Raw genomic sequence first — 23,948 nt, forward strand, 5'->3', positions numbered from 1 at the left:
TGTAATCAGAGGGACAATGGAAATATGCAGGATGCTGGAGATTAGAGAAAGGGGGCTAATGAAGACAACAGGTCTAATGTTATTGAAAAAAAATCAAAGGTTCTTTGAGTTAGTGCTTCAAGGTCAGTCTTGGATCAGAAAGCTACATGTAATTAATTGGGGCTTAAATTTTAAGACCCATTTGGAAAATAAGTTAGATCTTAAAAGAAGAGAGAGAAAGAGAGAGAGACCCACAGACGAAATCATCACCTTGTCACTCAATCAAATCTCCAGTTATTACCAAGAAGAAATGAAATTTCTTTTTACATCCTGTTTTGCTGTATATTTTTAAAGAAGGCATTGAAAACTAAGCCACCATATATCATCGTGATGCTAAAAACTACCAAAAGGGCACATTATGTTTGAATAAGTTTAGAACTGACCTACAGGTTATAAAATTAAGGAAATTTCTTGACTACAGTATCGCCTCTTCCCAAAAGGGATTATGGGGTTATGGAGATGGCTGAGTAGGTAAGAACACTTACTATAGAAGCATGAGGAGCTGAGTTCAAAGCCTTAGAACCCATGTAAAAAATTGAGTATGGCTGTGACACTGCACTGTTGTGGACAGACAAAGGAGGTCCGGAGGGGCTTGCTAAATGCCCAACTAGCTCTGGGTTCAATAGGAGAATTCTCTGAGGAATAAGGAGGAGGGTGATGGAGCAGGGTACCTGATGGTCTCCTCTAGCCGCTGCACACACACAAATTTGTACATCTGCACCCATATATGTGCAGACACCACCATGAATACCACCACAACTGCCACACACACACACCCCTTGCTCAGAGAGCAGGCTGAAATATGTGCAAATTACTCATACACCAGAGTCCAGCAGAAGCTGAGGATGGGCCAATACATCCTTAAAGCAATGGAATTCAAAGCAAAATGCTACAGCAACATAGATATCTTAGTTAGCTTTAACTGTCAACCCGGCACAACCTAGAGTTGTCTAAGAAGAGAGTCTCAACTGATTACCCAGATCAGATTGGCCTGTGGTGGACTGTCTTGATTATTAATTGAGTAGGAGGGCCCAGGCCACTGTGGGTGGCACCATTTCCTGGGCAGGCAATCCTGGGTTGTGTAAGAAAGCTACTTAAGCCAGAGTGTTGGCTTATACCTTTAATCCCAGCACTAGGGAGGCAGAGGCAGGTGTATTTCTGTGAGTTCCAGACTAGCCAGAGCTTCAGGGAGGAGGGTGAGGGTGAGGGTGAGGGTGGTACTTATGTATAAGCCTTTGAGCCAGCAAGCAGCTTTCCTCTAAGGAAAGCTCCTGCTTGAGTTCCTGCCCTGACTGCCCTCACTGACAGACCATGCCCTGTAAGCTGAAATAAACCTGTTCCTCCCCCTATTTCGTTTGGCCAGTGTTTTTATCACACCAACAGAAACCAAACTAGAACAGGCTAATGAACCACTTGTGTGGGTTATGAATATTAATAAGCAGGTGAAGGTAGAGGAGGAGCCTGGGGTACACAGGAGAATGTGGAATTCTAACAGTGTCTTACTGAAGCTCTGGCTACAGGAGCAGTAGAGTAAGGCCACACAGGAGCCAGTGTCTATCAGGAAAGAGGTAGTGCTCCAGCCAGAGAGTGGGGTAGACGTGAAAAACAAGGAGGAAGTAAAGGTAGAGGGGTGTTGGAAAGCACAATACAGACTTTGGGTTCTAGACTGACACTGTGAGGAACACAGACATGCCCTAAGACCTAGGATGACACAGTTAGACTTGTGATTTAAAAAAGTCACACTGCTAGTGCATAGACTGGAGAAGGCAAAGGGGGTCAGAAAGAACCTTATGTAGGCATGGATTTGCAGCTGGCAAGTTCAGGGGCGCTTTGGAACATGTGCTGAGCAACCTTCTTGGTTCTAATTGGGGCTCAACGTTGTGAGGCACAACGGGCCAGGATTCTAGCCCAGTTTCAAAGCTCTTCTCTCATGGCTGCTACCCTCTGAGCTCTGTGTATGGACTCTGAATCAGCCACTGGTATCTCTGTTCAATGCTTCTGCTCAGTCCCTCTCCTTCCAGCCCATCACACATGGTCCTATACACCTCCATTTTCCAGCAACTTTCAAATTCCACCTTCCTAGCTAGACGACTAGGTACCTACTTCCTGAATCCATCTGTCTTTCTGTGCAGACAGCTGTCACCCTGTCTGAGCGTCCTAGGCTGAAGCATCAACACTCCTCTGCCACCTACCATGCTCACCCTTCTCCATTCTTGTCTTTACTCCTCCTGAACTTCAGCCGGAGTGACTTGGCAAAGATAAACCCCACTGCTTTGGGAACCTCTTCCCTGGCTCCCAAGTCAAAGGTGTAGAATGTTCAGTTTTATGGTGCATGAAGCTCTTTCCCTGCTTCAGACCTTTGAACCTACCACTATGCTGTCTGGGCAACTATCATCCTAAACACCATCTCACCAATGTTCCAAATCAGCTTGAATGTTGCCTTCTGACACCAGCAGTCCACCATCATAGTTTTTCAGAAACACATGCTTGTTCCCACAGTGTTTCCCAAAAATAGTGTTAAAGAATATCACATTTACATGGACAGTCCCTTGTTCACATCATGTCTGACTATACCAGAATATGATTTCAGTGTCTTGTACGTTCAGCATGTGAAACTGTAGTAGTATATAGCTGATAAGATACTTGATAAGATCTCAACTCCCTTGTTGTCATTGAAGATAAAAAGTCTTTCTCTTCTCCATGAGTAAACTGGGAATGAGGAGGGGCAATAGAGAGGAGGGGGGATGAAAACATGAGGGAACGGGATGGTTGAGCTGGGGGAGGGACCGAATGGGAAAGCAATGAAAGAGATATCTTGATAGAGGGAGATATTATTGAGTAAGGGGAAAACCTGGTGCTAGAGAAATTCCCAGTAATCTACAAGGATGAGCCCAGATTAGACTACTAGCAGTAGTGGAGAGGGTGCCTGAACTGGCTTACCCTGGTGATCAGATTGGTGAATACCCTAACTGTCATCATAGAGCCTTCATCCAGTAACTGATGCAGATGCAGAGACCCACAGCCAAGCACCAGGCCAAGCACTGGGAGTCCAGTTGAAGAGAGGGAAGAGGGATTATATGAGCAAGGGGGGTCAAGATCATGATGGGGAAATCTACAGAGACAACTGAACCAAGCTCATAGGAACTCATGAACAGCTGTGGAACCTACATCAGACTGGACTAGACTCTCTGCATATGGGAAACAGATGTGTAGCTGCGTCTGTTTGAGGGGTCCCTGGCAGTGTGATCAGGATCTATCCTGGTGCATGAGCTGGCTTTCTAGATCCCATTACCTATGATCGGACACCTTGCTCACACTTGAGGCAGAGGGGAGGGGCTGGGTCCTGCCTCAACTGAATGTACCAGGCTTAGCTGTTCCCCCATGGGAGAACTTACCCTTTTGGAGAAGAGGATGAGGTTAGATGAGGGTTGGGGGGAAGGGATGAGAGGGGGATCTGTGGTTGGTATGTAAAATGAACAGAAAACAATTTTTTTGAATGGAAAAAAAAAGTCTTTCTCCAAATTTCCTTTGGAATTACTCCTCCATCATGCCCCAAATGACCTGTTCCCAAACAAAAGCACATTTCTTAAAACAGTTTCTTGTATTGACAGTGGCGTGTGCACACATGATCTTCTCTAGACAGTAAGCTATAGGAAGGCAATGCCCATTATTGAGTTCCTTCTTGTGGTTGCTCTTTACACTTCTCTTCAAACAGTCTATTCAGGGTCAGAGAGCTCAGCAAACATCAGTTGCTGATGAGCTGTCCACCACCACCCACTTAATGGGAACCGAACAGACATCAGGCTTACCTGTTTCTGGCTGAGTTGCCTTTTCTTTCTTAGCGCTACTGCCACTGGGGTGGGATCGTTTCCGGATCATAGACATGAGGGAGCTTTGGGAAGAAGAAAAAGGTTCCAAAGAAATTAGTGGCGGCCTTATTGTCCAGCTGAAAAAATGAGTAAGTTGTTTGCTGGTGTTTGCTTGTTTGTTTTGAGACAGGGTTTCTCTGTATAGACCTGGCTGTCCTGGAACCAGGGTGGTCTCAAAGTCACTCAGAAATCCACTTGCCTCTGTCCCACCTGCTGGGATTAAAGGTGTGCGCCACCACCGCCAGGGTAAATGGATAGTTCTAAATGGTCAATGATAACCCAACTCTCCTACACTTGCATGATTAGAATTTGAGCAACCTGCTTTCTGCTTTTGTCAATATTACCATTTTCACCAGCTTACAGAAAAGGAAAATGCCCTAGTTTCCTGTGGTGGTATTGTATTCCCCAAAATATTGTGCACCCTAGTAAACTTATCTGGGGTCAGAGAACAGAACAGCCACTAGATACAGATGCCAGAAAATGGTGGCACTCACACCTTTAATCCTATCACTTGGGAGGCAGAGATCCATCTGGATCTCTGTGAGTTTAAAGCCACACTGGTAACAGCCAGGCATGGTGACTCACGCCTTTAATCCCAGGAAGTGATGGCAGAAAGCAGAAAAGTATATAAGACGTGAATACCAGGAACTAGTCTGTTTAAACTTTTGGCCTGGTTAAGCTTTTAGGCTTTTGAGCAGCACAGTTCAGCTGAGATTCATTCTGGATAAGGACTCAGAGGCTTCCAGTCTGAGGAAACAGGATGAGCTGAGGAATTGGCAAGGTGAGGTAGCTGTGACTTGTTCTGCTTCTCTGATCTTCCAGCATTCACCCCAATAACTGGCCTTGGGTTTGTTTTTATTAATAAGACTCTTTAAGATTCATGCTATAGTTTCCTGTACAAAACTATCTGATCACTGGAAGGTGGGACTGATGGTCACCATCAATGCACACAGCTTTATAAAAGGAAATAGATGTATAAAAAATACAGAACTAGTTATCCAAGAAGTACTGGTTGCCTATGAAGGACATTCCAGACACAAGGAAGGATGAAAGAATCAGGAGTGTGTTTGACATAAAAGAGCAGTATAGACAGGGTCTGTGGTCCAGTGGTGGTATTCTCACTTATTGAGTGTGGGCCCCTGCGTTCGATCCCAGCAGAGCAGGATAGATGCCATCAGTAAACATCTGCCTATGAAACAGGAGTATAGAATATCCAACTGTGCGCAGTGTGGGCCAGGTACCTGGGGACAGAGCTTATTTGCACTACTATCTCTCAAGCCTAGGTTTTTAAAAGTACACATAAAATCTGAATTATGACCAACTGGACCACATTAAAATTTAACAAACCTATGTGCCATTAAAATGCATTATGAAGAGTAAAAAAACAAATTAGACACGAGGATAAATGTATTATCCTTAAATAGATAAAAGAATTCTACGAATGAATCAAACACAGAATACAGCCTAATTAAAAATGAAAAAAAAATCTTGAAAAACCATGAAAGATGATGCCCCAAGTTTCCAACACACAAACAAAAAGTGCTTGATTTTCTTTGCTTTTTATTATTATTATTATTTTTTTGTTTTATAATTTAATTTAATTTTACATATCAGCCATGGATTCCCCTGTCCTGTCCCCTCCTGCCCCAGCCCCTGCCTTCCCCCCAGCCCACCCCCCATTCCCATCTCCTCCAGGACAAAGACTCCCCTGGGGATTCAGCTCAATCTGATAGATTCAGTCCCCTCCTCCCAGGCTGAGCGAAATGGCCCTGCATAAACCCCAGGTTCCAAACAGCCAGCTCATGCACTAAGGACAGGTCCCAGTCCCACTGCCTGGATGCCTCCCAAACAGATCAAGCCAATCAACTGTCTCACTTATCCAGAGGGCCTGATCCAGTTGGGGGCTCCTCAGCTATTTGTTCATAGTTCATGTGTTTCTATTAGTTTGGCTATTTGTTCTTGTGCTTTTTCCAATGGTTTTGTTTTAAAGACACGTATTGGTTGCTTACCACATTCACACACACACACACACACACACACACACACACACACACACACACACACACCAAAAAAAAAAAAATTCAAGTCTGAAAATATTGAATATTGGGGCTGAGACTCTCCAGCTGAAGCTGGCATGTAAATCAACAGTACTACTGTGGGAAACTATCTGGCATTATCTCATGGAGCCCATGCCATGATCCAATGACTCCTCTACTAGCTATCTTATAGAAACGCAAGCGTGTGTGTACCAGATATGAGTACAAGGAATTTCACATGGACTCTCTACAGTTTCCCTAGCCTGCAGATACCACAAGCCTCTGCCAGCCCCACACTGGATAAGCACATCTTGAGACATGCATAAGATGAATAGTACTCAGTTTTACCCACACAGCACAACACAGAGAACCTTCCAGAATAATGTGGACAGAGAAGAACAAGATACAAAGGATATAGGAAAGTCAGTTGTAGAAAGTTTTTAAAAATGGGCCTCATTGGTTTGCAGAATAACTATGATATGGATTCCCATTCCACAGCACTTAAAACTGAATGTAAGTCTATACATTTCTGTATATACGGTAGCATTTCCTCATAAACAGTTTACAAAGGGCCAGTGTTTTATAAACAAGTTTGACACCAAAGCCCAAGGCAGGGGGGATGTTTTAATTTTTCAACTTCATTATTAATGCCCTGTGGGGCAGATGCTGACAAATACAACAGCCCTAAGGTGAACTGAGCAGCTGACACCCCAGAGAAAGTTGTAGAAATGGGAGTGGAGTTTGCTTACACGCTGGGAGTGTGACCCGGGACCTCACACGTGCTGGGGTCAGCTGCCACGGAGCCTCAGCGAGTGTTTCTTAGTTATTACATTTTTAGATTTTTTTTTTAACTTTTTACTTCTGTATTTGGATATATTAATTAATTCTCTTTTGAATTGCCTGTCCTTAAAACTACCAGGTACACTGGGCAGTCTCCCCAGAGCAGAGGTCAAACGTGTCACAGCCCCTCCCCTTCTAGGCAGTCTTGACACTGAACATTAGAGTCCACCTATTTTATTTTCTCTTGTCTTATAAAGTCCCCAAATAGAATTAAATTATTTTTTAAGTTAGACTTTTTAATTTGTATAGACTTTCGATTTTTTTTTAAAAAAAATCACATTTTTATCTCTGATGTTAAAGGAATAAAATGCTGTAAACTTGGTTTTTATTTTTCCATGCCACAAACTGGACTCCAAGAGGATTCAACGTCTACTTGCCAGTGCATGCCAGGGCGGGCTGGGAGTTCCTCAACAGTCAGAGGCCTCTCCTCACTCCTCACTCTCCACACTCTTTAACGTCTTCATATCTGGGTACACTGAGCGTTATTGTACACAGGGGTGACAAACAGATTTATATTGCTCAGGTTGTTTACATATATTTGCATGTATGAAATAAGAATATACATTCGTTATTGTCCATCACCTACGTGAATGAGAAAAATGTTAGCTGAAAGTTGAAGCCTGAGCTGGAGACGTGGTACTCAATGAGTATCCATTACATTGAAAAAGACAAACTATCAAGGTGGAACGTAAATGCTGTGGAAAAATCTTTTTGTACACTGTGAAGATGTGTCACTTGGATTTGTTTAATTAAAAGCTGAATGGCCAATAGCTAGGCAGGATTTTCAGGGCAGAGAGGACACGGGGAAGAAGAAACAGAAACAAGCAAGATATGTAGGAGGAGAGGTAACAGCCACGTGGCAGTACACAGAGTAACAGAAATGTGTTTATTTAAGTTATAAGAACTAGTTAGGAACAAGCCTAAGCTATCGGCTGAGCTTTCATAATTAATAATTAGTCTCAGTGTCATTAATGAGGAGCCAATAGTCCTGATGAAAAAGGCTGACCACCTATACTACAGAGAAAATATACAGGATGGGCGCCACTCAACAGGTGAGATGACTCAACCATGACATCTGGGACCAACAGTCCAAACTTTTACATCCCTACCCTACCACTAATTGCTGTGGATATCACTCTATATAAATAAAACACTGATGGCCAATGACCAGGCAGGAAGTATAGGCGGGACAAAGAGAGAGGAGAATTGGGGAAACAGGAAGGAGGAGGAGAGACACTGCAGCCACCGCCAGGACAAGCAGCATGTGAAGACGCTGGGAAGCCACCAGCCACGTGGCAAGGTATAGATTTATAAAAATGGGTTAATTTAAGATAAAAGAACAGTTAGCAAGAAGCCTGCCACGGCCATACAGTTTATAAGTGATATAAGCGTCTGAGTGATTATTTTATATGTGGATTGTGGGACTGCGGGGCTTGGGGAACCTGGAGAGAAGCCCTCCAGCAACAAATGGCGCCCAACGTGGGGCGCCATTTGTTGGGGAAAATTATAAAGGCCACTCCACGTAGTTAAAAGGAAGATTTATTTAGTGGATGACTTACAAATGAAAGAATGGATAGGTCGCGGGGGTCTGGGGAAGGCGTATAGCAATCCAGCGGTGTTCTCTGGAGCTCTGCACAATCAATCTCCACCATCCAGGGTCCAGGCGCAGAGAGCGCGCCCAGAGCGAGCGCTTGCCCATCCAGCTCCTAGGTTTCCAGCACCTCCCCTCGCCCCGCCTCGTAGGCGTGACAGTTGCCAGAGTCTCAATGGGGGTTGGAGCTTCCAGATCCAAGCTGGAATGGCTACCCACTACACTAATTAACTTAGTAGGTTGAGAGAGGCCTGTTGCTCTCCCAGATGTTGGCCTCATCCAGTCACTGAAAGCCTGACTTGAACAAAGATTGGCAGTTCCTGTCACCAATAAGAAAGAATCTCTGTCTTCTAACTGGAACATTGGTTTTTACTGCTTTTGAACTTGATTCCCTATACTATGGCTGCCCGGGTCTCAAGGTTGGCAGCCTTTAGAATAGCACTCCATCACAGGTTCTCAGGTCTTGGACTCAGCAGGTATCCTGGTTACTCAGCTTGCCTAAGTGTCCTACAGATCTTGGACTATTAGCCAGCCCTCTATAATCACACAAGTCAGTTCCCTAGAACCAATCTATAGAGTCACCGCTTGGTCAATGACAGGCCACATCTATGACAATGGTCTCAGAAGAGTATGCTGCCTGTTAAGTTGACAGCCATCTTTATTGGTGTAAGTACTCACAATGGTGTTCATGTAACAAAATATTAGAAGCAGCCCCATGGTTAAGCAATGCATGACAGTGTTTATATGCAGCTTTGTCTACGTACACATCCTGTGGGCTCTGTCATGTTGGAGGACCCATTCCTCTCCTCCACCCCTCTCCCCATAAGACATACTTATCCAAGATCTACCCTATTTTCTCCCTTCATTACAACATGGCCCAGGCACACCTCCTCCTCCATTGGAGAATGGGAGAATTAAAGGAATGGGAGAAGACAAAGAGAAGCCATAAAGCCACTAAGGAAGCCATGAGCCCAAGTCCTTCCCCATCCCTACCATGTTCATTTCTATTCATGATCTATATTAGTATAGAAATAATGGCTCAAGGACAAAGTTGGAAACCACTAGTGGGTTTAGCACCCACGAAAGTTCAACACATATGCAAATATATCTTTGACAATAAAGTATTTTTTACCAAATTTTTTTTTCTGAAAAGTTATATCCCATACTATTTAAATCTATCTTAAAAGTTATTCATATTATTCAACGAGAATTTTCTTTTAAGAGTCTTATAAAAGAATCAGTGGTTGAGGCACATATAGTCTTGATTCTTATATTCATTTCTCAGTATAACTGTAAAGAGTTCCTTGGAGAAAATTCTATTTAGATTACACTTTAAATTCTAGGGGCTCTCAGCATTTCTAAGGCTAAAAATCAAAGGTCGACAGCAAGACTGTAATTGCTTTTTAATAGTTCTCCCTTCTCATAGAAGTGACCTTTCTTATCAGCTCAAAATTCTAGACCCAAGAGAAAGATCAAAGTGATGCATTTCCCATTTTAAATGTCACCTTTGGAATATCTCCTACAGACTTAGCTACCCAGGAGAGAGAGTTTAAAATACCTGAAATTCTTTCATTGGCTCTTGGACTCCATCACCTGTAAAGATTATTTAACCTCAACTACTTCAATGGCTTAAAGTAGATTATGTCATGCCCAACTCGGCAAGGCAAAGTAATGAGACTCTTTTTCAAAAGCCAAGTCCCATTTCCATAGTCGTGTGGGAGGAACACGCTACACATTCTATTCAGCTGGATCAGCTAAGGTGCAAAGCAGGAATAAAGGGCTTCTCTGTGTGAAAGGATTAAACAAATCACATGAGTTAATGAAAGCTAAAACATCCAGCAAAAGTTTAAATGCCATTTGTTCAAGAATAAATTATTCAAAGGCAGCTAACATCATGAGGAGGTAGGCAGTCATCAAAATAAGTAGCCTGACTTCTCTAATTCTGGATGGTGGTGGATAGACTCACAAAGGCGGCAAAAATCTCTCTAGAATGTATGTCGGAGAGAGGCAATGATGACAGGCTAGCCAGGCTTCAGAAAAGAGAGAGTTTCTGCGTGCATACAGGATTCCTTCCCCAAGACCTTAAACAGTGATGTTCTTCTGGAAGGTTCTACCCTCAGAATTACAAAAGGCTTAACTATAAGGATTGGGATAAAAATACTTAGTACTTTTAGATTAATTACTAGTTTATAACAATTAGTAGATGTAAGTTTTAACTTAGGTCTTGTAAAAAATGAGTAAGCTAGAATCTCCAAATTCAAATCAGTGAGGGGAAAAGAGTATACCCTCTGGAGACTCTTAAAATTCCTTGGTCTCATGGGTGGAGGGAGTCCTAGGGCTAGGAGTGGACTTTTAAAATGAGAAGTGTCTGATAAATGTCTAGTTCTTTGAGTTTGGAGCATTGCCACAGAATCCAGGTTCTGTAAGGGGACACGTGGGCTGTGGCGATTTCCTGGAAAGAGGATTTAAAACCGAGAAGTGGGAAACATTGTCTTTAGGAAATATTCTTTTCTGCGTTTTACTGTCCCTCTGAGGATGTAACACAGCTGGTGGAGTGCTTGCCTAGCATGCGTGAAGCCCTGGGCTTGATTCCCCACACTGCAGAGACTGGGCCTGGTGGCATGTCCATAATCCCAGCAGAGGATCAGTTGGGGGTCATCACCAGCTACAGAGTGAGTTCAAGGCTAGCCTGGGATACATGAGACTCTGTCTCAGAAAATAAAGAAAAAAAAAAAAAGACTGGTATGACTAGCAGGGTCAAAGACAAGGAAGTTGTAGGTAGCAGGAAGTGCCTTGATGGTACTTACCGGATTGGATTGGGTGGCGGAGGGGGGAGAGGTGGGGGAGGAGGAGGTGGAGGAGGCACTGAGTTCTCCGACTGGTTCACTCGCTTCTGGAGTTCGTCCACTGTACAGGGAACAAGGGTTCAGAGAGACCTGAGATAAACCACTACACACTGTTCACAGAACAGAAAACCAGCCTCTCAGATGAAGATTAAGCCACACTTAGACATTTCCAGAGGAAACAGCAGACTTTCTGTCAGCTAGTCCATCACTAACACCATAGCTGGGCCTTCATCTGTTAAAGTACACTGCCATTATTTCCCCGTGTAGACAAAAGAACGTGGCTAACGCGAGGGGAATAAGAATTGAACAGGCTGAAGGAATATTTTAACAACTGTAGTTCACTCCTCAAACACCCAGAAATTCTTCATGCTTGACTTTGAAAGTGTGTGGACTGAGGGCTGCTTTTAAAGATGACATTTGCAACACATTTTAATAACTGCATTCTTCTCTCCTACGCTTCATTTCCTTCAAAACCAGCAAATACTAGAGTTTTAACTAGATTCACATTCCTAAATGCCCATAACTTAACAAACCTTCTGCTCTTCTAAAGAAATGCCATTTATTCATTCAAGTCACAATAAGATGGGCATTTATTAGACACCAGCAATGTGAGTGGACCTATGCAGAGCTAGAGCGCAGCCATGCACAGAGCTAGGGCGCAACCATGCAGAGCTAGGGCGCAGCCATGCAGAGCTAGGGCGCAGCCATGCAGAGCTAGGGCGCAGCCATGCAGAGCTAGGGCACAGCCATGCACAGAGCTAGGGTGCAGCCATGCAGAGCTAGGGCACAGCCATGCACAGAGCTAGGGCGCAGCCATGCACAGAGCTAGGGCACAGCCATGCACAGAGCTAGGGCACAGCCATGCACAGAGCTAGGGTGCAGCCATGCAGAGAGCTAGGGCACAGCCATGCACAGAGCTAGGGCGCAGCCATGCAGAGCTAGGGCGCAGCCATGCAGAGCTAGGGCACAGCCATGCACAGAGCTAGGGCGCAGCCATGCAGAGCTAGGGCGCAGCCATGCACAGAGCTAAGGTGCAGCCATGCAGAGCTAGGGCGCAGCCATGCAGAGCTAGGGCGCAGCCATGCACAGAGCTAAGGCGCAGCCATGCAGAGCTAGGGCGCAGCCATGCAGAGAGCTAGGGCGTAGCCATGCACAGAGCTAGGGTGCAGCCATGCAGAGCTAGGGCACAGCCATGCACAGAGCTAGGGCGCAGCCATGCAGAGCTAGGGCACAGCCATGCACAGAGCTAGGGCACAGCCATGCACAGAGCTAGGGTGCAGCCATGCAGAGAGCTAGGGCACAGCCATGCACAGAGCTAGGGCGCAGCCATGCAGAGCTAGGGCGCAGCCATGCAGAGCTAGGGCACAGCCATGCACAGAGCTAGGGCGCAGCCATGCAGAGCTAGGGCGCAGCCATGCACAGAGCTAAGGTGCAGCCATGCAGAGCTAGGGCGCAGCCATGCAGAGCTAGGGCGCAGCCATGCACAGAGCTAAGGCGCAGCCATGCAGAGCTAGGGCATAGCCATGCACAGAGCTAGGACACAGCCATGCACAGAGCTAGGGTACAGCCATGCACAGAGCTAGGACGCAGCCATGCACAGAGCTAGGGCGCAGCCATGCACAGAGCTAGAGCGCAGCCATGCACAGAGCTAGGGTGCAGCCATGCAGAGCTAGGGCGCAGCCATGCACAGAGCTAGGGTGTAGCCATGCAGAGCTAGGGCACAGCCATGCACAGAGCTAGGGCGCAGCCATGCACAGAGCTAGGGCGCAGCCATGCACAGAGCTAGGGCGCAGCCATGCACAGAGCTAGGGCGCAGCCATGCACAGAGCTAGGGCGCAGCCATGCACAGAGCTAGGGCGCAGCCATGCACAGAGCTAGGGCGCAGCAGTTCTTGACACCAAGGAGCTCAATTTAAGCTTGTGTTGTAGTGCTGGAGGTACAGATCTATTCTAGAGCTCTTCCCTAGCAAGCACAAAGCCCTGGGTTTGATCCCTGGCACCCAAAAGGGAAGAAATATATATTATGGCCTAATAGGTGATGGTTACAAAGACTAAGCATTCAGGTCACTTGCTCTGTTCATCACTAGGCATGCTTTACCCCTCAATCCTTAAATAGGCAGTGTGGGCTAGGACTCTGCACCATACTCTCCAGAGGGATCCAGAGATCTTCCACCACAGATACATTGTGTGTGTGTGTGTGTGTGTGTGTGTGTGTGTGTAGGTCAATGGTCAACATCAAGGCCAAGAAAAAGGACATGGAAGAAGGAAGCTTGGTTGTTTGCTCTGCCCTGCTCTCTCTGGCAGGCTCATCTCTCCTGGTGCTAAGGCATTCCTTCGTTGGAGTTAGAACCCAGTTCCTAAGTTTCTAACATGGCCTGAAGACCAGAAGCTCTGTAGGAATCCTCCTAGACCCCGGGACCAGACTGGGACTGCTGAGACCTGCAGGCTTACGGGCTAAACAACTAAGATTCTTGACCTTTCTGCAGAGAAATAGTCATTGTTAGATTATTTGGACCACAGCCTACAATCCAGATTAATAAATCTCATAATAAATCCTTTATATATGTTCATTTTACCAGTCCTGTTTCTTTAAAGAACCCTGACCCTAACCTAACCCTAAGCCTCCCGAGAGGGATAACATTCATGTGCCACCATACCCAATAAAAATGTACGATTCTTTTCTTCTGTTTTCTTTTTTCATATTTACTTATTTTATTTGATTATATGAGTATTTTGCTTTTATGTATGCATGTTCACCACATGGATACAGTGCCTGCAGAGGACAAAAGAGGGTATAGGATCCCCTAGATAGTTGTGAGGCAACATGTGGGTGCTGGGAATCAAGCCCTCATCCTCTGTGGGAGCAGCAAGTACTCTTAACCCCTGAACCATCACTCCATCCCCTTTTCCTGTGTTTCTCATTGGGCTCCATGACAGAACTGCCAACATCGCAGATTCTAAGTAAATCAGTTCAAAGTAGAATTTCAGATATCTGCAATGCCTGCCCCTTCCATTCACTATAAAGATGGCTTTGCCTATAGGCTGCTCTGACAGTTACTAAAAAGAGTTGAAATTTTCTTAATTTTTGATTGATTTTTTTAAAATAAATTGTGATCACTTTTCATTGTAAATTTTTAAAAAGCATTAAATGTTTCAGAAATAAAGCCTCCATGATTCTTCTGCACAGATTTCAAAATTCTATTATAAATTAATGGAAAATATCTGAAGTGAACATTGAGGCTGTGATAAAGAAAAATGTACCCATGGTAAATTACCCACATTCTCAGAGACTTACAACTGTGTAGTAATCCAGCTCCTACATTTTTGTGGGCCTTCCAGTGTGAATGAACAAATCCCTTGATTCCAGAATCCCCGGTGTTTTAAAAGTTTTCCCATTTAATATATATATTGTTGCCCATTTCATTGTTAGGTGTGGCACAGAAAGTAATATTTCATATGTATAATTAAACCCCAAAGATGAAGGGGATACAAATACCAAAGACGGGGGTATTATTTAAAGGAAGGAAAAAAAAGCAGAGAAAAGAGAATTTAATTCCTCTGAAAAAGCCCTACAAAATGAACAGAGTAAAGTAAGTGCTTTGTGAGCAATCCTTGCTAAAGGCCCAGGGATGCTGACAGCTCGGGTCTTCTGTGCTAACAGCACCACAGGGTCTTGGTTCTATGCAGGAAGCTCAGAGACTCTACATTAATTTTTTTTTTTTTTTGTTAAAGTTGCAATATTTGTGACTTGTTTGATGACACTGCTCTGCTGAGCTGTGATAGTTAAAATGAAAAAAATTTACAAAACAAGTCTGGGCTGGGGAGACCCCTCAGTCAGGGGTCCACTCACTGTCCCAGCAAGCATTTGGACTTGCACTCCCAGAACCCGTGAAGAGCTGGGTGTGGTGGGCTATGCTTGTAATCCCGGCGCTGAGACAGCGCAGGCGGGTGGGTCTGTGGGACTCCCTGGTCAGCAAGCTGGGTTTACTGGCGAGTCCCAGACACTGGTGAGAAATATCTCATCCTAAAAAATAAAACCAACCAACCAAAAAACAGGGAAAGAAGATTGCAGGCTGGAGAGATGGCTCAGGGACTAAAAGCACTTGCTGCTCTTAGGAGGACCCAGGTTCAGTTCCCAGCACCAACATGGTGATTTAGAACTGCATAATTCCAGTTCATGGATTCTGACATCTCTTCTGGCTTCCATAGGCACCAGGCATATACATAGTGCACAGACATGCATGCAGGTAAAACACTCATACACATAAAAAATAAATAACACAGCGGGCAGCTTCTGAAGTTGACCTCTAGTGTTCACATACACATGTGTGTGCGCACACACACACACAAGTTTGGCGTCTCGTCCCGTGTCATCGTGTCGTCCCCCCCCCCCCCCCCCCCCCCCCCCCGCACATTCAGAAGCAGCTGCAGGACAGACTGTGTTGTGGGCGTGAGTGGGTGAGTGGGCACAGGAGCTGACTCAGCTCTCACCTGAATGCTTCAGGTTCCTAGCCTTCTCCTCCGAGCTCTGGTATTTCTGCTCCAGCTCTCTCTTGTCCTCTTCCAGGAGCTCCAGCTGCTGTCTCAGGTTATGGATCTCCTTGTGGAGTGCTTCGTTCTCCAGCTGCTCCTCTAACTCTTTGACCTGTAAGTTTTATACAACTTAAATAGGGCTGACACTTCCCCTTGTTGATGAAAAGGGGGTGGGGGATAAAATAATATCTAAAACTTATTTTAAAACAGACACATTATTTCTATATCCTTTTCCAAAAACTTTTGATGATATTTTTAAAAGACTGCTGGGACCCATGGGGGAGGGTCAGTAATGGCACTTTTTTAAAAAAGATATTTTTTATGTGTTTGACTGAATAGGTGTGTGTCCCACATGTGTGCAGTTTCCTTGGAGGCCAGAAGAGGGCAACAGATTCCCCTGGAACTGGAGTTACAGACAGTTGTAAGCAGCCATGAAGGTGTTCTGGGTCCTTTGAAAGAGCAGCAGTTCTTAACTGAGGCATCTCTCCAGTCCCAATAGTAGTACTTTTATGTACTTGTGACTCCGTGTTCAAATGCTTGCTTAGTACATGCAGGGCCCTGGATTCAATCCATAGCACCCAAAACTAGCCAATCAACAATGGTGAGTCTCAGGTCAATGTGAAAACACATCTCTAAGACATTTTTGAAAACCTAAGAATAACCTCAACATCCACCAGCATTATTCTTTCACAAACTATAAGGAAACACTATACAGCCATATAAAACCATATAGTTCAGTTGGTGATGGTGAAGCATGCCTTTGATACTAGCACTTGGGAGGCAGAGGCGGGTGGATCTCTGAGTTTGAGGTTAGCCTGGCCTACACAGTGAGTTCCAGGATAGCCCGAGCTACACAGTGAAACCCTGTCTTGAAAAACAAAACAAAGCAAAACTAAACTAAACTAAAAACAACAACAACATAAAAGACCCACATAGTTCAATACATATTTAGGGGTGAGAAGATATAGTACCAACTGAAAGGTTAAAGAAGGCCATACACCACATAGCTCCATCTAAACAAACCATATATGTCATAAAACCATGTATTTATGTAAAGTTTTGAGCTGCCCAAAAGTAAACATCTTAGATTCTCAGGTGATCTTAATTTTCTTTTACTCTTTTTACATTTCAGACAAAAATGTGTATTTACTATAAGGAACATACATTATTTTATACATGCAAAAGCAAAATATCTGTGTTTTAAAAGGTAATGGATCTATGAGGGAATTTGTGTTCATGTAGGACATATTTTACACCACACATGGTAGAGAGTACTCAGAATAAATGACTAGGACAGGATAAAACCTGTAGAACTAGTAATTGCTACAGTTTCATCCACATTGACCTCTGCTCCTTTACCAAACAGGAACATAGAAAACAACTCAATCCTGGAGTCCAATTCAATCCAGTGAGCATGTAATTTTAAGCTAAACACACACACACACACACACACACACACACACACACACACACACACACACACACACACTTTCTGAAAAGGCGATTCCTGCATGTGGGTGCAGAAAAAGAAATTCTTCACCTTTGGCCTCGAGAACAGAGGCTTTCTGTACATCTGCCAACACTTCCCACTGAGGAAACAGAAACCCAGCTTGACCTCGCTGCTAGCGGTAGAAGTGGAGAGGATTATGCATTGGTACCTTTGCTCTGAGATGCTAACAGGTAAAAGTCAGTAGCAGCTAACAGCCTTTCCTCATGAACGAGGTCTGCCATGAGGACCCCCCCACACTGACGTCACCATTCTGAAGTGGCCTCTGCAAGTCCTTTTCCCACATCCTCCCTCCCCCACCCCTCCCACCGCAAGGACACAGAGGGACCTGGGCCATGTTGACCTGAAGAGTTCTACTCCTGCAAATTGAATAAAATGCCACAGAGTCCTTTACTACAGATACCTACACAAGCCTGCACAATCAGAAACTGTAACTAAGAAAGCAATTACTAATGACAGGCTTTTCATTCCCTCCCTCTTAGAATAAGGCCCTATGTCCCCCAAGAAGCTCTGCAAGACCCATACACTCTCCTACAAGTAGTCCGTCTCTGAAAACCACACCTTCCCAGACTTCAAGACTACGAACTGCCCAATACACTCTGAGTCCTATCCTTTCCCTTGCTTCTCCAACCTTATTATTTGATTAACTTCAAGATCATTTTAAAGACTCCATGACAGTGTGCTATGAATTTTAGCTGAACAGCACATTAAATTTACTTGGAAGCTATTGTTTTCTCAAAGATATTTAAGACTTAGTAAGCAAGGCAAAATATGGAACTCTAGAAAGACTCACTAGCACCTCCTGTTTTAATGTATGATGTGCATTGACTGTACATGTGCATGTGTGGTATGTGTGTATGTGTGGTGTGTGTGTATGCATTCGTGTGTCTGTATGTTACATGTGTATGTGTGTGTGTGTGATGTGGCTGTGTATGTACATACGTATACATCCATTTACGTGTGTGTATGTGTGTACATGTGTATATGTCTGCATGTGTGTATGTCCACACCTCCAGAATGAAGTCAGTTACCTTTTGCTGATGCTGGATCCTCTCTTCTTCAAGCTGCTGGATGAGTTTTGAGTTTTCGTCTAGAGCTTTCAACAGCTGCTGATCAGGAAGGGCACTCTGCAGCAGAAGGTGGCTTTGTCTCTTCAGCTTGTTTTGTTCAATGAACATCTGCAAAAGTTAATGACAAACATGTGTACACAGATCAGCGCATGCAGATCCCAGTGCAGCTTGAATGCAGTGAGTCACTGACCCCAGAAAATCACTGAAGTAGGAGCTCCTGGAGCAGACATTGCCACGATGCAATTCCCAACTTCACACCTGCTTCAGTACCTAAATCACCACTCTAAGCAAGGAGTAGATACAGTAATCGAGTTCTAAAGCTCAACTTTAAATGTTCCCTTATTGCTTTAAAATGCATTGGCACTAATAGCGACAAGTATGTGTCAGTCACATACCGTGTGCCAGGCACCTCCTATGCGTTTCTTTTGTCCTTGCGTACACCCGTATAGCCTATGAGCTAACTTCCTACTGTGACGAGGTAGCCTTCACTAATCACTGAACAGTATGGTGGCTATCACTCTATGTGCAGATATCTTTCAACACTCAGAACAACACTGTCAAATAGATACCAACACATTTTCCTGATAAGGAAGCAGAGGCTCAGAGAACGAGTGAGTTCCCTGAGGGTACATGGGCATCAAGACCAGAACTTACACTCATTGCCTGACCTCCTCTGCTCTTATTAGACCTACGTTAGTTTCCTCCAGTGAGAAACAGTTCAGGAGGGAGGGAGGCTGTACTAACATGTATTGAACGCTTCATTGAGTTGTTTATGAATGCGACTCGGCTAATTCTCCCATGTTGACACAATTGACAGCAGAATTATTTTCTATTTGTCTGTTATTTATTTTCTCTTCACCATACCAAGATGACTGATGGGCAATCTCAAGCATGAGCTATTTCACAAATTCTGAAGTCTCTGAACAGCAATGCTTTACATTGTCAGGATCTTAATGGCTTCTTACATGACACTGTAGCTTAACTCTAAGATGTGCACAGTGAGATGGTTTACTGTACAGCATATATACAACTTCATCTGCAATGTAACAAAATGTCAGGAAATGTAACTCAGGACAAAAATAAAACTCCTGCAAACCTCCATGTGCAAAGACCGGAACTTCAGGGATTTACAGTCTGTCAGTCAGTCCCAGTCAGTTAAACTCACCGTGAATATATAATACAAATAAACTCATGTTTTCTTCCCAGTATATCGTTCTAGGAGGAGAAAAACGTGGCTAGAAGGGGGTTGCGGGGATGCCTCAGTCTGGGAGCGGCAGCTGCATAAGCAGAGGACCTGAGTTTGGGTCCTAATATAATGGAAAAGCTGGGCACGGCCTCAGGGCCTCGCACATCTCTAATGGTGGCTCTGGAGGGAGAGATGGGAGACGGGAACTCCTGCAGCTTGGTGGCTAGTCAGCCTAGCCAATCAGTGAGCTCAGGTTCAGTGAGAGTCCCTACCCAAAAATAAGATGCAGAGAGAGAGAGAAAGACACCCAGTGTTGACCTCTGGTCTCGAAACACATATGTGCTGTACACAGATGTGCCCCCCCCACACACACACACAATGGCTGGGCTTTCATTCTTTTCCTGTGCAGGATTTTCGAAAAGTCTACCAAGTTACTACAAGTTGTGCAAAATTAAGACATACCACCAGCTCAAACAGGTAAAACACACTATTTTTTAAAAAGGATTTCTTATTTATGTGTCCAAGTACATCTCTATGTGTGGATGTATGTGTGTATGAGGGTACCTGCACAGGCCGGAAAAGGGTGAGAAATTTCCCTGGAGCTAAACTCACTGGTGGTTGTTAGCTACCTGATGTGGGTGCTGGGAACTGAAGTCAAATCCTCTGAAAGAGTTGAAAACATGAAACACAATTTTGCCTAGTGCATGGAATCCATACTCCTTCAGCGTCACCTCCTCTCCGTAAGCATTATAGGCACAGAGACAGCCAAATGTGCACAAGCCCAGGCATTCTACCCAGGAGACTAGGGTTCCAACCAACAGGGGGCAATCAATGATTCAGCACAGTGTCTTGAATTTTTGAGCAGTGCCTATCAGAAATGAATTATTTTGGTTATCATTATTATTACAATAATTTTGACACATTTTTTTTTCTCTATTAAAACTTAACTAGCCAGGCTCCCTCCAACACCTTAGCCCCTCAGGAGTCCCCACAGAGGGCAGCTAACCACAGCTGAAGCAAAGTTCCAGGCTTCTTTTCACTGCATGTGTTCCTGGCAAAGAGCAGGGAAAACAAGTGGGGACCCCACTCCCTGGCACCCACTCCCCAGGAACACAGAGGCGCTGCTCCGTCCTCCCTCTGTGATTCTCTGGGAAAGAGAAACATTCTGGAAACCTTGCTTAACACTACCTGAATACAAAGTACCTCAACTGTGGCACTTTGAAAACAAACAAGCCAAAATACTACATCTTCCTAGTGTGAATTTCTTTCTCCGAATCTCTATGACACTCTCAAACACTATTGGTCCAGTTAGAGTGCTTGTCTAGTCTACATATCACCTGGGCTCAACACTCAGCATCACAAATACCGGTGTAATTACAAGCCTTTAATCGCAGAATTCAGGGAGGCAGAGACGGGAAGAGCAGGAATCCAGGGTTATCATTGGCTACATATCAAATCAGGAGCCAGTCTAGGCTACATGGGATTATCCACAAGAAGAGAGAGAGAGAAAAAAAAAAGGGAACACCTAGAGGAATTAGGGGGAGGGGTAGTAATCATACCACCTTCCCCAAACTTCAAAACTCCCTGTGTGTCCTCTTCTAGGACATTTAGTCACCAAACACTAATGAGTTTTGGCTTTGCTGTGGCAAGAATGACTCAGAGTCAGAAAGTTGGTCTCTTATTGGAGGAAGAACACCATAGGTATCAGAATTTCTGAGAAATCTCATGTCTTTGTGAAGACTGGGAGTGAGAATAAAAATCTTATGTTAATACAGAATTCAAAGCAATATTCCAACATCATCCAAATTATTCAGGAAGGAATACCAAGAAAAACACATTGAAAAGCATAAGAGAATCACTTTAAAATATGGTTGACAAGATGGTTCAGTGAGTAAAGGCACTTGCTGCATAAGCCTGAAGACCTGAGTTCAATCTCTAGAACCCATGAAAGTGGAAGGAGAGCACACACACACACACACACACACACACACACACACACACACACACACTCAAAAATCACACACACCATAAGTAAGTAAAAAATTTTTTAAATGTAATACTTAGATGAAAATTTTAAAAACAGTTCTAGAGACAACTGACTCCTCCTGTTTGGGAACAGGCTTTGTTTTGTTTTAAATAAACTAGTACGAGAAAGAGGAAGGAATGTTCTCAGTTTCTCATTTATGTATTTACAATTTTTTAAAGCACACAAATTGCTGTTACAATGAGATATGTAAAGCAAGTAAACTTGGTTGTTTATTTCTAAGACTGTGGACAACAAGCCCCTAGTTTCTTTTTCAACAGTCACACACTGCCAGTCTGGTGCTGGGCACATCCCCCAGAACACGCAGCATTGGGTTCCTGGGAAACAAGTCTCACGCCTTCGGCAGCAGTCACGTGTCAAAAAAAGATTCCCTTCTCGCCACGACAGAGCTTAAATCTCAACACCGAGCACTGCTACACCTATTTATGCTGCTTCCCAGAAGCCTCCCAGGCCTGCCTGCCTGCCTTGCGCTAGCGCAGCATAGTGCCCATGCTGTCCCCACACTGTTGGCGTCCCAGGCCCACCAGGTGAATCACCGGCATGCTTTCCTGCCAGAACCTCCCTTCTCCTGTCTTCTCTGCCACTGTGAAGCCTCCAAGTTTTTCTCTGAGCTGCTTTGTATTCTAGCATTATTGTACAAAAAACACATGAAACCTGGAAATGTCTTAGTAAGACCCTGCCATTCGGGTCATGCTCAATCAGCCTTCTCAGCTTCACAACTCAATTCTCCATATTGTCTCTACCTGCCCTCCCCCATCAATTTACCTGCCTCATTTATAACCACACAGCTTTTGTTCTACAAGGCTCTGACACACTTCAAATTTTCTTTCTTACAAGTCAACAGAGAACAATATTCATCCAGCTTTCATCAAACTCTCTGAATAAAATGAATCACAATATTTCAAATCAGATGAACCTAGATTAACCTTCTATGGAGGTCAATGTTAGCCCGGCTATGCTTAGGCACAAACACACAATACAAAACAAAACAAAACAAACAAAACAAAACAAAAAATCCTGCATAGAAACATAATCTGATTTTCAAATGTCATTCTTGCATCATCCTGTCGTCTTTCTCCATCTTGGGTACCTCTTACTGTAACACTTTCAGATGCTTCGCTTCCTCCCTCAACACAAGGTTCTTTACACTGAGGCTCAAAATTCCAATAGAGACTGAGATCTTGCTGAATGAAGCTCGATGTTTGAGTTCAGCTACCTGGTGGCAGGTCATTCCCCTGGAAACCAGCTCCAGAGCCATGGAATACCCAATGCTCGCAGTCAACAAGGTCAGGTGGAACCAGAGCAGCTCCAAGCTTATCTTTGACCCGAGAGGGAAATCATTACACCGGTGAGTGGCTGAGATAATGGGTGTACAACATGGCAATGTTCCATTAGCGATGGAAGAATCGGCTCATATAATGAGAGCACCAGACGATGGCCAGGAGAGAAAGGCAGATACTATGACACTGTCATCTGAGATGACACTGAGACACAGCCCAGATTCTCAAGGCTATCTGAAATGTATAGACATTCTGCACTTGAGCTGGCTAGTCACCACGTTATAGGTCTCTCCATGGAAATTCTTTTCCCTGGACAGCACTCTATCACCTCTGCAATGCTTTTAAAAATTACTCTGTTTTGGAAATGCAGAGGCAAGTGGATTCCTGGGACTCATTGGCTGTCCTACCATATAAGCAATCCCCATACTAGTCAGAGACCCTCAGTGACTGAGGAAGATCCCAGATGTTGATTCCTACTCTCTATATTTGTACATATGCGCGTGCATGTGTGCGCTCACACACACACACACACACACACACACACACACACACGCATACACACACATTCCATTGCATTCTAAAATCTCCCTGATTCCATTTACATGGACATCTATTTTGCAGATATTGGAAGCCTTAAGAGAGTGAGGACAGCTCCGGGGTTGTGTACAGTGATAGACATGGCAGACTCTCCTCCACCCATGTCTTCTCCTCTAACTTCAGAAAATCTAATGCCATGATGCAGCTCCCACCTAGCCAGAGGATGCTTCACTTAAAATCGCTAAGTTCTATTCAAACATTTTCTAAAATTTTTATTTTAGATACATAATTGTACATGTTTACAGGGTATGCCATGGAAATTTGAGATATGCTATAATACTTAAATCTCTGTCACCACATCTCCATCTCCTTAGACATCTGTCACCTGTGGTGGGAAGTGTCAAATGTCTCTCTTCTATGTCCTAACAAACAATATAATAACTACTGTAAACGACTCACCTACATTGCTTTGAACACTGGGATTTATTACCTTCTTATCTGACTGGTTCAATTTTTTTGGTCCATAGGTGTTCTGTAAATCACCCGATTTCTGCAGCATACTCTGTGGCGG

General features: G+C 44.2%; 1 protein-coding gene across 2 annotated transcripts in view; it reads right to left on the reverse strand.

The window, feature by feature from the left end:
• Shtn1 (shootin 1) overlaps nucleotides 1-23,948 on the reverse strand; it is a 107,114-nt gene that overhangs the window by 34,888 nt on the left and 48,278 nt on the right. For both annotated transcript variants that reach the window (XM_015997190.3, XM_006978456.4), the window contains exons 9-12: nucleotides 18,292-18,438; nucleotides 15,712-15,865; nucleotides 11,183-11,282; nucleotides 3,849-3,931 (exon numbers count right to left, since the gene is read on the reverse strand). In XM_015997190.3, coding sequence (XP_015852676.1) covers nucleotides 3,849-3,931; nucleotides 11,183-11,282; nucleotides 15,712-15,865; nucleotides 18,292-18,438 — 484 coding nt within the window. The remainder of the gene's footprint in view (nucleotides 1-3,848; nucleotides 3,932-11,182; nucleotides 11,283-15,711; nucleotides 15,866-18,291; nucleotides 18,439-23,948) is intronic.

The sequence above is a fragment of the Peromyscus maniculatus genome, chromosome 1 (genome assembly GCF_049852395.1).
Source record: "Peromyscus maniculatus bairdii isolate BWxNUB_F1_BW_parent chromosome 1, HU_Pman_BW_mat_3.1, whole genome shotgun sequence".
Lineage (NCBI taxonomy): Eukaryota > Metazoa > Chordata > Mammalia > Rodentia > Cricetidae > Peromyscus > Peromyscus maniculatus.